Genomic DNA, 14774 nt, shown 5'->3' with positions numbered 1-14774 from the left:
ATTTTCTACATGTTTGAGATCATGATGAACAATTGCTATGTCTAAAGTCAATCCTACCTAATCGGGAACATAACACCTACCAAGATTAATTTTCTCTTTAGATTGATGATCTCAAATATCTCTTGACTAACAAAGCCATTAACAATTTGATTATATTCATTGGTAAATCTTATTAGTTATTATTTTGGGCGTCTCTGTACCTCTTCATGAACGGAACACTTGTGTACGTACTAAAGTTATTGTTTTATTAAGTTGAATTAGATTTGAAGTGAAACTTTGAAGTGAAAACCCTAGACACGTGAAATACCTAACTAACCTAGCGAATCAAGTAAGATGCGAGCCAAAACCAAAATGAGAGGATATAGAATTATAGATATCTATTAAGAATATGTTAAATTCATGAAATGCTAAATCATATATGTTAATAATCTATTGAAGTAAGACAAAGGTTCATTATTAAATGTAATGAATCATTCATGTTAAATAAGATCAGTCTTGTACTCCTATGGTTGTGGTCAAAGAAAATTACCTATTTAGTCCTAAACCTATTGTAAGGATGCCCATTCAGTTCTCGACTTTTTACTTTTGCCAATTCAATTTTAAACCTTTATATGGAATTCCAATGTAGCCCTCCTGGTCAATTTTTACCGAAAATTGCTGATGTGACGATTCAATTATCACCGACCGTCCTATGTAATATACCGTCATGTTAGCAATTTCTGGTAAAAATTGGCCGAAAATACTACATTAGAATTTCACGCAAAGGTTTATCACTAAATTGGTAAATTGGAAGTTCAGGACTGAAATGATATCCATATAATACATTTAGAACCGATTGGACAATTTCCATATTGTGGGTAGGGAAGCAATATCTTTGTTTGCTTGCTTTCTATGATATTTGATAGTTAGGTCATTATATATTAGATTATACTATGATTACTATTGTAAATTTAAAATCATAATAATTTCTATTATTTTTATGAAAATTAATCAAATTAAGTATAATCATTAGATTTGCAATCATAAGTGAGTTAATTATACAATTGAATAATAATTATAATGTAATTATACCATTGATAATTAAAATTATAGGATAATCTTCCAATTATGATAGTTTTTAGATGTTTCCAATTTAATGATTATTTTAATATTAATTATTATTTTGTGGTAAAACAATGACTGCATTATTTTTCCTATTTGGACCGACTCTCCTCCTCTGGGTAGGGGGTTTGTGGGTTTCTCAGGTGGGCCCAATAGGGGCCGCCTCAGCTCCTCAAAAGGAAGAGCCCCACAGGATTAAAAAAAAAACTATCATTATTTACAAATTGTTATATCTTTTCGTCTGCGATTTTTAAAAATATGATAAGTGAGAAATATGGGGCTCTGATTATCTAACATCAAAGGGTAGTACGGAATTTCTTTGCTATTTTTGTATAATGGTAAATCAAACAAGAGTATGATCTTGAAATAATTAGCCGCCCATTTCATGGCGCCTGGGAAAGGCAAGTTTGATCAATTCTACAAATCAATCTGAAAAATAACCATTCCATTCTTATCCTTAGTCTATTCTGTTCCCATGGAATGACCATTTAATTTTTGCCTTATTCCTTTCCACGAATCGTGAATGTTTACTTGTTGCTTTATGATTCCCCGAATTAGTCTTACGTGTTTGTATTGATTTGGTAACCCGTTGCTCCCTTTCGGAAGAGCTGATCACTTTTCATTATTTTCACTTTCATTTTGGTATTAGTGCCACGTTCCTTTCTTCTTCTTGGTAACTTCACTTATATTCATTAATTTTCCATAAAGTTTACGAATCTCGCCAATTTTAACATTTATTTAATCCAAGATATTTCCAACAATCCAAAATATTCAATTACCTAAACGTAAAATCATGTACTAATTTTTCCGTAATTTTCCCAAACTTAAGTCGGAAATTCCACTCTTTAGACGGAAAGCCATAGGATGGAGTCATTCAGTAGATGATAATCTCCCACAAAAACTAAATCTCGTCGCTCGACTCGTATTTTACTTGGAATACTTGAAATTTTTCAGAATTTTCAAGTATCGACACGTGCAGTTCACGACCTTGGCTGGTACTTAGAAAAGGCCAATTCATCTCTTGAAAAAGAATTTCAGGGATTTCAAGAAGAATCCAACTTAGGGCAATACCCATATGCAGTAAACAATTTCATAACAAGCGAGCCATTTATCCAAAATCTTCCAGATCGATCATACTTGTGACATCCCCCCACAATGTGCGTCAGATTGGACAAAGATTGCGGTAACGTCGTTCCTATGAAACCAGCTTTGTCTGGACCGTTTCGGTCGGGGACCGTATCGAACGATGAAACGCCCCACAGCAAGCAGATTTCAGTGCGTGTGTCAAGTTCGAAGCTTTTTGTTCTCTTTTTATTTTATCTTTTATATTCTTTTTTTTTGTTCATCTTTTGGGTGGAGCAGGGATCGAATTTAGGGGGCATAGCTTAGGACCATTATTCCTTTACCCACCAGCATACTTCCCCAAACAAGTAACGTACTTTCCGTAGCGTACTCGCCCAGACAGCAGCAACCTGTCCACATCAGAGATTTCCCAAGCTTCCAATTCGAGCGTGTCCCTCAATAAATGTCGAAAAGATGCGAATTAGACGGCGACATTCATTCCAATCTTCAACCAGAATCCACCAGAACGGCTTCAATTCAAGAGAGTTGCGCGCTCCACGCCCAAGCCACAGAAAGTGGAATTATTCATCAACCCCAGATTCCTTTCTGATCTTTTGCAGCAGGAGAACGAAAATTTTGACAATAAAGAGAGACCCCCAAGAACCATGTAACTCAATTTCCTCGTTTAGAGTCTTTAAATCAAGGTAAAAGAAACAAAAAAAAGGAAAAAAAGACTGATCGCTGGAATTTTTAGAGGGGACTTTGAGGATTGGGACGGGACGAGACACGATTTTAATGGACAGCTTCTGCAGAATCAGTGATTTTACCAGCAGGACCAACACCAGGAATTCGAATGATTAATCTTTTCCGCGAATTCTACGACACTTTATACATTAAGACACCACAATTAGATCCTGAACTTGTTGCTAATGTCGAATCCGACCTATCAAAACAGATGTTCTTTCAGCATCATTCCTCCCCCTAAGTCAAGAGAATCATGACCTCAAGCACACCAATATCTAACCCCATTTCACAGCTTTAAGATCCTTTCTTTCCCCAGTTTGTTGAGTATCCGTCAGAGATCTGTCATTGTTTGGTTTCGGAATTTGTCCACTTTTCCCGACTTCCAAAAGGAAACTGTCCCCTAGAGTAAACCACCCCGAACTTTAATCAAGGAGGATATCGCCCATTCATTCATTCTCACTAGGGAGCTAATACCCCAGCCAAAAAAATTGCGCCTTGCCTATGCCTAATTCATGTTAAAAAATCCTTAGGCAAGCAGGCACAAGGTATGAAAGGGGTCTATCCGAGTCGAATTATGCCGAGCGGAGTCTGTTTCTTGCTTCATCCGCTCGGCATTATGCAGATACTATACTGTGGTTCGGGGTTATGTTGGGTCGGATTTTAGTTTTCAATGTATCATTTCATTGGTTACTGTTTGATGGCAAAGTCTTGTTCGTTTGCTCTCCGATAAAGCAAAGCCGATGCTTCCACCCTGTTGTCATCGAGACATGCAAAAACCGTCAAACCTATAAACTTATGGAATGCACAAACTAATTTACCAAATCAAGACCTGGAACCCGAATCCTACCAGCCAGGGTGGACAACAAATCTTCCAGTCGAAAGAGCCCAATTCACCTGATGCAGGATTAAAGACCAAATCAAGTTAGCCTTCAGAAAAGGAAAATAATCACATTTTGTAATCAGCACACCCCAGTTTAGTATGTGTCCTTATTCTAGCTCAAAAAAATCCTTAGCTGGCATTGCTCAATCGACTGGCAAAAATTTTCAAGTGACCACGACAAATGATGCAACCAGTAAACAACCCCCTTGCTTTATAGAGAAATTAACAATAAACGAACTGCGGTCCTGTTTAATACCCAAGGATGTCTTACCAGGCATGTTTTTGCTACAGCTACTGCGGTTTACCTTCCCAGACTCACAGACAGACTGACAACTTTATGAACTTCTCATGCAGTGGAAACTAAGATATTCAACCATTCCTAAACTATAATCCATCCTGCCAGAACCAAGTAGGCACATACCCTATTATTCCATATAGTCATGGAATCAGAGACGTTACCTTATCTGTTCCGAGAGAATTGGCAACTACATGAGTAACCTGTTCATCTATCTGGTTGGTACAGGTGGCACCAAACTGCTCAGCCGTCTGCCACAGTGGATGAACTTGAGGGTTGGCCTCGCCAACAGGAAATATTCTGCTGAAAACTATACGACAGCCGGCCAAAATCTTCTGTTGCTCGGCAGCTAAAATATTTCTGACATCCACATCATCTAAAGATTGATGGGCGAAAAAGTCCTGATGTATTCGCTCAATAACCTGTTGGAGGCAAGACAAGCATATAAGGGAAGAGAGTTATTTCATTAAAAGATACCGAATTCTAATTGTAACCTCACCGCCAAAGATGAGGCCAATGTCCCATCTTCAGGTCTCTCATCATGGTCAATCTCAAGAAGAGAAGGACCCAAAAGCCCAAACTGGCGTCTGCTACAGGGAAAATAGGTATATCTGCATAACATTGTATTAGATGAGAATTGTGAACAATTAAAATACCATAATCAGGTGTCAATTGTAAGAAATGTGAAAGTGAACATATACAACACAGCAATTGACGTAAATTGTCACAAAATTTATGCATCCCTTCGAATTCCAGTATACTTGCCTTTCTACAACTATCAGATTTAGTTTGTTATGTGGCCATACTCTCACGGAGTCGTCAATGATGACGACAGATGATTCCATTCCCAAAACTCCTTCCAAATCCTTACTCTTGGGACACCTGTCATCACTATCAAATGAATCACTATCATCACCCCTTGATATGACTCTGCCCGCAAACAGCACCCCTTTTGGATCGAGCACTTTTGCCATCTCTGTAGCATAAAGCTTGTTGCCCATGGTGTAAAGATGCAGCTCATAAAGCTTACTAGCCTACAAGACAAGGACTACAATAAGCTTAACATTTAGCACGACAAGAAGCAGACAAAGGAACCAGATGTGGAAGGTTACCTTCTCCAAAAAGTTCCAGATTCCTGGCCTCAACTTCGTCCACATTCCCATATGAATAAATCTAAAAAGATGTCTCTGAGGTTGTGTTCTGTCCTGTTCCTCTTTTTTCCTCAAGATCTCTTCATGTACAGGCTCCACTTCACCAAACTATCCAACGAACACATTAAATCATTTAAGCAAAATTAGCAACATACAAGAACCAGGGGTACTTCCACAAGTCAATTACAATTCACCTTGGCTGAATTCAGAAGTGTGTGATCAAGATCTAAAACAAGGCAGAGCTTGCGTTCAGCAAACATTTTCCTCTGTTCTTCCAACCTCCTTGTCCTCTCTCTCTGAATGGCTGCTCTTTGATGATCATCATATCCTTCAAATATATGCTCCAGATCTCCCCATGAACTTTGTGAAGGAGATGGGCCTGGTGCACTTACTTCCACCAAGGGATCAGTCCCAGATCGCTGGTCCTTGTGGTTTGGAAGTTCAGTTTTTGCATCCACTCCTGATATAGATTGTATAGGTTGGGATGGAAGATTCTGAGAACCTGGCACTGGGTTTGTTGATGATTGTGAAGAAGACATAATAACAGGAACGTTCTTCGAGTGCTTTAAAATCTTCTGAGAAACATCTGATGCTACAGAAGATTCAGAAGGCAGTGTTTTTTTATCTGCTATATCCTCCGTCTGTATCCTTGACACCGGAGGAGCATGTTTTAACTGCTCAGTACCTATACTCCCAGTCTTCTGAAGCATGTTGCCATGAAGTACACGGCGAGGGTCACGGGGTTTCATGCGAATTTTGCCCAACTCATCCTGCTGAGACTACACGAGATGAAAAGTAACTGTCATAACACTAATTTCAAAAAACTTAAAAAAAGGTGTATTTATGGGAAGGAAGGAAGAACAGCTCAAATGATTTAGTATTGCAAGCATGTATTGTACAGAGACATGGGTAGAAAACAATATATCATCCCAAATTTACTACTATCTGTCTCGTAAGGTTATTAAGAAAGGCGAATAGAGATTACAAGCAAGATGTTTTAAAAGAAAGTAATAAACAGAAAAAATGCATGAAACTGCCTTCTTGGCGCGGAAACAACAGCTAAGAAAATTCCCAAGTTTGCTGAATGCACAATGCTTACCACGGGAGTAGGAGTAGCAGCCGGAAGCATCACAGTGGGTTTCTGCAAAATCCCAGTCCCTGCTGCTGTTGCCGGGGTAAGAGTGACCTTAGGTACTGCTCCCAATATAGAAGCGGAGTTGGGCAGAGAACTCATGTTTTTTGAAGGATCATCCGAGTTTTGCTGTGCCTCTGCTGCTAATTTCTGCTGTTGACCCATCTTTAGTAGATTCATTAACATCGTTGGATTTACAGCGATATCTTTCAACAATGCAGGCAGCGCTGCTGCAGGATTGACACTCGAAACTCTAGACAAATTGTTCCTACCGATGACCACACTCGACTTACCACTGTCTACAGATGGAAATATCACCCCATTATTTGTTCTCTTCAACTCACTTGCATTTTCCAGCAGATTGTTTCTATTGATTGCTTGATATACTCTTGTATGAGGATCCTCCAGCCAGCCACCGGTTTTCACATCCTTTATAAGACCAGAATTTTCAAATCCATTTCTTGGCCTTTTTGTTGCAGGACCATCGAGAGTAGGATCCTCAAAGTTCCTTTGCCTTCTTGCGATCATGCTCCCACCAACAGGTTCAGCCCTTGATGCACTATGTATCACAGGCAAGGGCCGTTGGTTAAGGTCCAAATTACCCGAATCGGAATTGGCAAACCTAAGCCTTGGATCTCTACTCTTTCCAGAGGATTTAACAGGAAGATTAGACCCTGAGCTTGTAAGGGCATGATTTTGTGAAGCTGTCACTCCTTGCATATTGACATTGTTAACATGGGGCAAAGAGGAGAACACCGGTCGCCCCAAGATATGAGCATTCATAATTTTACTATTACCAATCCCAGAACTAGAACTAGAGACTTCCCCACTTGTATCGTCAACTCCATTTTCATGCTCCTCTGAAGGGGTTGGGCTTGGAAGTCTATCATTGGAAAAGGAACTACTCCCGAACTTCTGTTGGAACTTCCATTGATAGTTGGAGACCGCTTTAAGTGCATCAGTTTCGTAAGGATGCACTTTGAAAGCTTCTGCTTCCTGCGCCAATTTACCATTGCTCATGCTCATCTCTGGCTTAACCATTCCATCTACCCTAGACAAAAATGCTCTTGACGTAGTCGAAGAAGGCGGTGCTTGTTGAGTGGGTGAAGGAAGACTGTCTTCATCATGATCCTTGTGAAGATCAAGCAATGGAAGCAACATTCCTCGAGCCTTGGCAACCGAATTCCCTAGTTTCGGAGCTTTTAGAGTAATGTTTCGACCAGTCTGATCTGTCGACTCAGCAAGTAATGATTCTCTGCGTACTTCGCTCGAGTGCGCTAAATTATAAGCAGCAATACCAGCTGAATATTCCAAATTTTTCTGGTTCAAAGGATCATTGAATTGATTATCTTTCTCTCTATCACTGGTTTTTGCGCCCGACATTATAGGAAGTGCATTTAAGTAGCATATCATGTCCTCTATCTGAAAAGGCAAGAGTCACCGCAGCATTCAGTGCCATTCTATGAAAACTAACTTCAACAACCATAACAAAGAAAAATTAAAAGCACAAATTCGACCTCCTTCGCCTGATCAGAGGAAAAAAAGGAGGGATTGTTGCTCTTCACGAGAGAAAGCAGCCTGTTGCAAATCGGGAATAATAAGAATTAAATAACGACTATAAAAGTTTCCTTGGAAAGGTAAACAAAAGGAGCAACTAATAACCTTAAAAATTTGTCCTTGTTCTGTTCCTTCTGGCCGGAATCCATGGAGCAGAATTCCTGTCAACAAAGCATAGAAATTGATTAATGCCCCGGGCATTAGAAGCAAAATCTAAGTGACACCAAACTGGAATTTCGCGACATGGAGTCGAAGCACTAGCAGATATCTTACAAAATGGACTGATTGAATTGCCCCGGAGAACAGCTGTATGAGGCCATCCTTCAAGGGAAGACTATTCACCAAAACCACTTCCTTGAGATTCTCCAGACAACATTGCAGGCGGCCACAGACTTCCTCAAATGATCTACCACAGCAAAACACATCTCATTAATCAAAACTAAAGTTGAAGCAATTCACAGCTCAAACTAGGCACGCCCCATTCTCGATTCCGAAACAACCAACCATCGACTTATATTGACTTCACTTACGTCTCTGCATCGGACGACATCACACTATCAAGAGCTTCCTGGATCAAGTGCAGCCGCCTCTCCACTTCCTCCTCTCCCAACTCCAACTCACACTCGCCGCCATTACTCACGACAGACTTGGCACTGAAACTCGCCTCTCCACCTTCTCCGTCGACCTTATCCACCACCTCCGAGTCCAGATCGATTTCCCCTTCCTCGAGCTCTCCTTCCTCCTTCTCGCCGTCGCCGAACTTCGCATCCCCTTCGTCCCCACTGTCGTCGTCGATCACGACTTTGTCCACTCCCTTCGCCGAATCGCCCTTCTTCCCGGCCGCCGCCACCGCATCCGCATCCATCACGACGACCTCGCCGCCGCACGGCCGCTTCTTCTGCACGGCCTGCGCCCAGGCAAGGTTGTGGAGACCCGAAGTGTATCCCTTCTCGACCTGATACCGGTACAAGTCCTGCATCGTCCAAACCCTAGCCTTCGGCTTCGACACCACCTCCCTCGCCGCCTCCTTCGCGTCCTGCTTGAAGTCCTCCTCGCTGATCTCCTCGATCGACATGGCGTCCGAAATCTCGCCCTCCTCTACATCCATCGAGCTCTCCTCCTCCACCACAAATCTCCGAAAAGCAACCCAACAAATCCCCCCGCGACCGCCGGATTCCAAGTAAACCAATCGAACCACACTCCACTCCACCTCACCGGAAACCCAACTAAACCGCCGACGATTACGCCGCGCGAATCCCCCGCGGGATCCCCCCGGCAGAGTCCCGAGATTTAGTTTAAACGAGCAGATCTGATCTGATCTCGGCGGTGAGGTTGTTGTTCTTATCGGGGGGCGGGGATCTGCGCGATCGGGGACCAATTCGGACACCAAGTTTTACGATTTCTCGATCTCGGATCCGGACAACTTCGAACAAATTAATCGTTTATTATGCGGCGAAACGTTATTCGAATCGAAGCTTTTTTTTTTTTACCCCCCTTCGAACGTGAAAGAGGATTTCAAAAAGGGAGGAAGAGGCACGAACACGGAAGCGCAGAGAGACACTGAGGAGAGAGAGAGAGAGAGAGAGAGAGAGAGAGACGAGACAGCGAATGAGAGGACGAGGTTTCTTTATAGTGACGACGGCCGGGGGGCAGGCAGCGTGGGGGGGCGAATCTAGTACACGACACGGTCCGAATCTGGGCCGTACACGTCAGCGATCTCCGTGACCGGGAGGGATTTCGAATTTCCTTTTGTTCTGTGTTTTTTTTTTTTTTTTCGTTTCATTCAAATTTGGATTTTGTTTTTCTCTTTTCACGGCTGATTATATTTGCCCGGCTGATATCGTTCGACCTCTCTTGCGACATGACATTGTCGCTCCCCGGCCTCGCTTGGGGTACTAAATCTTCGTCAACACTAAATTAAGCAAACTGTGATCCCAATGCTGTCGTAATAATAATAGTAATAATAATAAAATAGGGTTTTCCCATGCATGCTTTCATCACTCCCTACACACTTATTTGATTGAACAATGTCCGATAATTACCTTTTCCTTCCTTTTATATTGACGAGGGTTCCGCGGAAGGAAAATTACCGATACGTTAACATGGGTAATCATTAGCCCAGCTCGGATCGGGTTGGGTCTGAAAGTCGAGCTGAACGTGTTTCTCGAGTTTGCCTGGTAAAGACGTATGCTTGGATGATAAGTACGCGAAATGTATTTATACACGATAACTTGCGTCAACATGCTTGGCATGTTTATGGATGATAAGAGCAATTTTATTACACTTTACATCTTAAAGAGTCTTAATGATCTAGCTTTGTTATGTTCGATTACTTTTGTATCTGTAGGAATGATTTTATTTCACCATTTATTCTTTTTTGAAGTGGTCTATTATGGATAACAAAGTCTATCGGTTTGATTAACAAGTCTAACCATGTCTTGTTGAAATAAATGGCCCATTAACACGTTAACTAAATTGCGTCGACTTAAGCACCAACCTACCTAAAAACACAATTTTTTGTCGTGCCATATAAAGCGAGCCCATTTATGCCACACTTAAACACTTTTAATTGCGTGATGGCCCATTAATATGTTAACTAAATCGCATCGACTTAAGCGATCGACTTACCTGAAAACACAACTTTTGTCGTGTCATATGAAGCGAATCCATTTATGCCAAATTTAAACATGTTTAATTGCGTGTCTCGTCATGCAAATCAATCGTGTTGTATTTGACCAAAAAAATCGTGTTGTACAAACTAGTTGTGCCGAGAATTGTTGATTCTAAATCTCATTAATGGTTTCTTTTGTCTATCGTAACGATGAAAGGAATCAATGTCCCCTTAGATTAATGTTTTTTTCTCAATTTGCCTATTTTTTAAGCCAAAAATTTTTTAACTTATTGTACGAATGCTAATTTAGTCATAAACATTTTAATTTGCCCAATTTAATCTTTAACATTTTGACAATTTGCCAATGTAATCCTTCTGGCCAATCTTGATTGGAAATCTTTGACATGGATGCCAAGCCATCTAAACTGGCATGACCGACGCTGACATGGTCGATTTTTTTAAAATTTTTAAAAAAATTTCTGAATTTTTTTTATTTTTTTCCTTTCCTTTTCTTTTTTTTCTTTCTTTCCTTCTTCTTCCGCCAGTCGCTAGGCCTCGGCAATGACCAATGAGGTGGAGCCTCGCTCGAGACTTGCGAGGTTGACCCTCACCAAATTCAACGACTCGTGGAGGAAGAAGGAAAAAAAGGAAAAGAAAAAGAAAAAGGAAAAAGTTCAATTTAAAAAAAAAAAATTTGCAAAATCGATTTTCGCCAGTGATGTTGTCTCTCTGGCCATCCCACTTAAGATGATCTGATTGAACCGTCATATCAACAATTTTTGAATAATTAATCAAAAAAATTACGTTGGTAAATTGTCAAAAGATTTGAAATTAAATTGGTAATTGTTCCTTTTTCTGATCCTCCCTTCTTTCTACTTTTGATATGTAATAGCCCTTTCTAGCAAGTAAAGTTGTGATATCTGATCAGTAGGATGTCGTACATGGCATACTTATGGTCTGTACCAATGTCGGACAGAAGCATGCAGCTCTTCTTCGCAAACTGAAGTACGCTATGTCAACGTCAGGAGCCCGTGCATTGTCCAAAAACAGACAGATAACACCTCTCTCTCTCTCTCTCTCACTATGTTTGCAACCCAAAACAGAAAACAAAAGTCTATTTCTGCTTCTGTAATTTGAATGGAGCAAGCACCTTCTGTCGCTGTCATTTTGGAAATAGTACATCTACTAATTTCAAAGGGAAAACAACGAAGCAATTTCCTCAATTCAAAACATCAGGTGAAACGGCAAAGACATCAACACACCTATGAATCAAACAAAACTAAATCTATATTTACACGACATGTTTATTGTGGAAGTAAAAGGAAGCATGTAAAACTCAATTCTTCAAGTTCTCCTTCAATAAAAAATGAAAAGAAAATAGAGAAAAACAGGGAATCTTCAGGTGACTCTCAACTCGATCTAGACATTCTTTTCTATATTCACTTGCACCACCAGGACATGTTTCCTAGGAATTACCTAAGCAAAATCTGTTTGCAACAGTAGACACAATATAGCGATGACAGCAGAATGCCGAAACGGCTCCAAAGGTTTGCAATGACATTAAGCCAAAAGAATCTGACAAATTAGGAGTGCATATCTCAGTTCACAACAATCAGAGCAAAAAACACGATAGCACCGCCAGGACATATTTCCTAGGAATTACCCAGGCAAAATCTGTTTGCAGCAGTAGACACACGATATTGGCAATAACAACAGGATGCCCAAACGGTTCCAAAGATTTGCAAAGACCATAAGCCAAAAGAGTATGACAAATTAGAAGTGCATATCTCAGTTCACAACAATCAGAGCAAAACCCGATAGCTAACATACACAAAAATGTCCGAAAGAATCTCCTTAGCCCCCTCATCAGGTCAAAATCTCTAGCATCGCTGGCTCGACCCTTCTCGTCATGCCTCGGGTTTCTTTTGCACGAGTTTTTCTATCATATCGGCGGCTTCTTGGACTGTGGTTATGTTCTGGGAGCTTTCCTCCTCGACGCTGATCCCGAATTCTTCCTCCAAAGCCATCACTATCTCCACCTGCAGATTGAGAACACCCGTCCATCATCTCATGATCAGTTTAGATCAATTAAAATTGAATTTTAATGTACAAAATCTTTAGATAAACTCACATATCTGACTTCAAACTAAAAAGTCTATTCAAGGTTTAAAAATTGCGCACTTGTTTCCCGTCCCAAAGAAATATCGACATCTGTAAGAATTAGTTGAAATTCGAGACATACTGTATCAAGGGAGTCGGCTCCTATGGCAGAAAACTTGGACTCTGGAGTGAGCTCGGCCTCCGCAGGTAGCGCCAGCTGTTTCCTCACTATTTCACACACTTTGTCCACTGTCTCAGGCTTCGCCTGCTGAACAAGTATACAAGGTTGGTAGTGGTCGAAATACAGTCACCAATTACTATACTCCAGCCTCTCTCGTAGTAATTACGACTAATATAGTTCTCGTCTCTACTACAACTCATCCAGTTAGGGAAATACACGTGAACAGATGATGCTATGTACTATACCGCACAAGAGACACGGAACCGGGAACTCCTCAAGGAAGGGAAGCCATTCCTTCTGTACCCCAGAGAGACAATCTTCAAGCTTGAGGTCTGCAAAAAATTAGTTGACATCCATGATCAACTTGAACATTAGCTGCAAATGGCATCTCGAGATATTCTTACAGCATTCGATATGTAAAAGGCGAATTCCAAGCCAAATCAAATTTTCCCGAGCCAGTTTGGTAAATCAGACGCCCTTATGCATTAACCACATCGCACATGTACGGCCCAACTTTGGATCATTATATAGAACATACACGACCCCGCTATAAAACCCTCGAAGCCAAAAAGAGAAGGTGAGGATTGAGCATAAACACAACTCACTGCCATTATGTAAAACTAGGCAAGCAACATGGGCAATGTCCACAGCCGCAGCACTGGGGGTTGCTTAGTGTAATTTCTAGTTAGTACATACTATAATCTTGTGGAATTTCATGTAAAATTCTATATCTCGCTCCCCTGACATCAAACAATTGTGTTTTATATCTTGGCCCTGATTATCAAATTTTCTGGGTCCGCCATACCATGACAACAAGAAGTACAGTCCCAATTTCAAAGCGAACAAGATTAACGCTCATAGAACCGGTACATTTTACCAGAAAGAGCATGTAATCTCTCATTGTTCTTCTGTGGTAGTAGTAATTCTGTGGAGGTCACCCATTAACAAGAAAAGAATACACAAGACAGAGCACACGTGTGGGTTCTCAACAGAAACTCCGATCAACCAATCCAGGTTCACACCCCGTCACCAGAACAACGAATTAAAGCCTCCGACGTGGTCGGAATGACATGAGAACGAGACAAGCACAATGTCTCCCCCGTCTCGTTCCCAGCCGTACCGGATGCGGCCGAGATATACACAGTGCACCTGATTCACATCTCCGAGCAGAATCCCGAAGGAACAAAAGGAAGGGACATGGTAAAACTCACCTCGTTGCTCTTGAGCGACGGTTTCGAGAGAGCTCTGAAGGTGACGGAAGCAGCAGAAACACAAGCCATTCGCTTCGGAGCTGAAGGAGGAGAAGAAGAAGAAACAAGAAGAAGAGGTAGTTCGAAGGTGGCTCGCGGTGAAGACGAAGAAGATAAACCGCGAGATGTTCGAGTATTTTATACGGTGGAGCACGCACTTCCTCGAGCCGTCGGATTGGGTTTCTGGAACGATGTCGACGGCTGGATGGACGACGCGGGCAGGAGTTGTGGGTCCCTCCGAGCTGGGATTGGGGGGCAGGGATTCTGGTACGAGTGGCTGCCGTGCGTCGGTGTCCCTCTCGCTTCGGTCACTTTATAATCTCTTTGCTTCTCCCTAGCCTGCCACCCTCGATGCTCAGGGAAATTACACAAAACTCATTATGAATTTCATGTGTAACGCACGTTTGTCTCTATATTTTTAAGAGATAATACCACGAAAAATCATAAACCGGTACATTTATGACACATTTACGCCAAATTATTTTTTTAACCATAAAAAATCCCAAACTGATACACTTGTGATAATTTTACCCCAAATATACCACAAAAAATCCTAAACTGGTACACATGTGACAATTTTACCCAGAACTAATTTTTATTTTTATTTATTTTTATTTATTTGAATTTTTTTCTTTTTTCTTTTTTTTTCTTTTTTTTTTCCTTCACCTTCAACCTCTGGCTGGTCGCCGGTCCAACGACCAGCCAGAGGC

The 14774-nt window shown here is 41.1% G+C and overlaps 2 protein-coding genes across 3 annotated transcripts; both read right to left on the bottom strand.

The window, feature by feature from the left end:
* Window positions 1-2967: 2967 nt before the first annotated feature.
* LOC115681814 (RNA polymerase II C-terminal domain phosphatase-like 3) lies at window positions 2968-9315 on the bottom strand (the record flags this gene model as incomplete). The annotated part of the gene is made up of 12 exons (XM_030605890.2): window positions 2968-3658; window positions 3755-3801; window positions 4247-4504; window positions 4582-4693; window positions 4848-5116; window positions 5195-5341; window positions 5428-6012; window positions 6333-7787; window positions 7883-7943; window positions 8028-8083; window positions 8196-8328; window positions 8453-9315. Coding segments are annotated over 12 exons (4050 nt in total), but the record flags the coding sequence as incomplete, so codon positions are not given.
* Window positions 9316-12093: 2778 nt separating this feature from the next.
* LOC115681779 (acyl carrier protein 4, chloroplastic-like) lies at window positions 12094-14167 on the bottom strand. Of its 2 annotated transcripts, none has more exons than XM_030605852.2 (4): window positions 14026-14167; window positions 13060-13146; window positions 12776-12901; window positions 12094-12572 (listed from the first exon to the last, which is right to left on the bottom strand). In XM_030605852.2, exons 1-4 carry the CDS (start codon window positions 14092-14094, stop codon window positions 12441-12443), a joined length of 414 nt encoding a protein of 137 aa, XP_030461712.1. In that variant the 5' UTR covers window positions 14095-14167; the 3' UTR covers window positions 12094-12440. The 2 variants fall into 2 exon arrangements, with proteins under 2 accessions (XP_030461712.1, XP_030461713.1); XM_030605853.2 differs by having other exon boundaries at window positions 12776-12898.
* Window positions 14168-14774: the final 607 nt, after the last annotated feature.

Source organism: Syzygium oleosum, unplaced genomic scaffold (assembly GCF_021117445.2).
Source record: "Syzygium oleosum isolate NSW1041296 unplaced genomic scaffold, Sole_v2.1 Sole_v2.02, whole genome shotgun sequence".
NCBI classification, from domain to species: domain Eukaryota; kingdom Viridiplantae; phylum Streptophyta; class Magnoliopsida; order Myrtales; family Myrtaceae; genus Syzygium; species Syzygium oleosum.
Note: the sequence above shows the minus strand (reverse complement) of the source record. Positions and strands in the feature narration are given on the sequence as shown.

Coding starts and splice junctions, on each gene's coding strand:
- LOC115681779 (XM_030605852.2), bottom strand. CDS start 14,094: ATGGCTTGTGTTTCTGCTGCTTCCGTCACCTTCAGAGCTCTCTCGAAA. Junction 13,147..14,025: donor CGTCGCTCAAGAGCAACGAG/GTGAGTTTTACC, acceptor AATTTTTTGCAG/ACCTCAAGCTTGAAGATTGT. Junction 12,573..12,775: donor GAGCCGACTCCCTTGATACA/GTATGTCTCGAA, acceptor CTCAATCTGCAG/GTGGAGATAGTGATGGCTTT.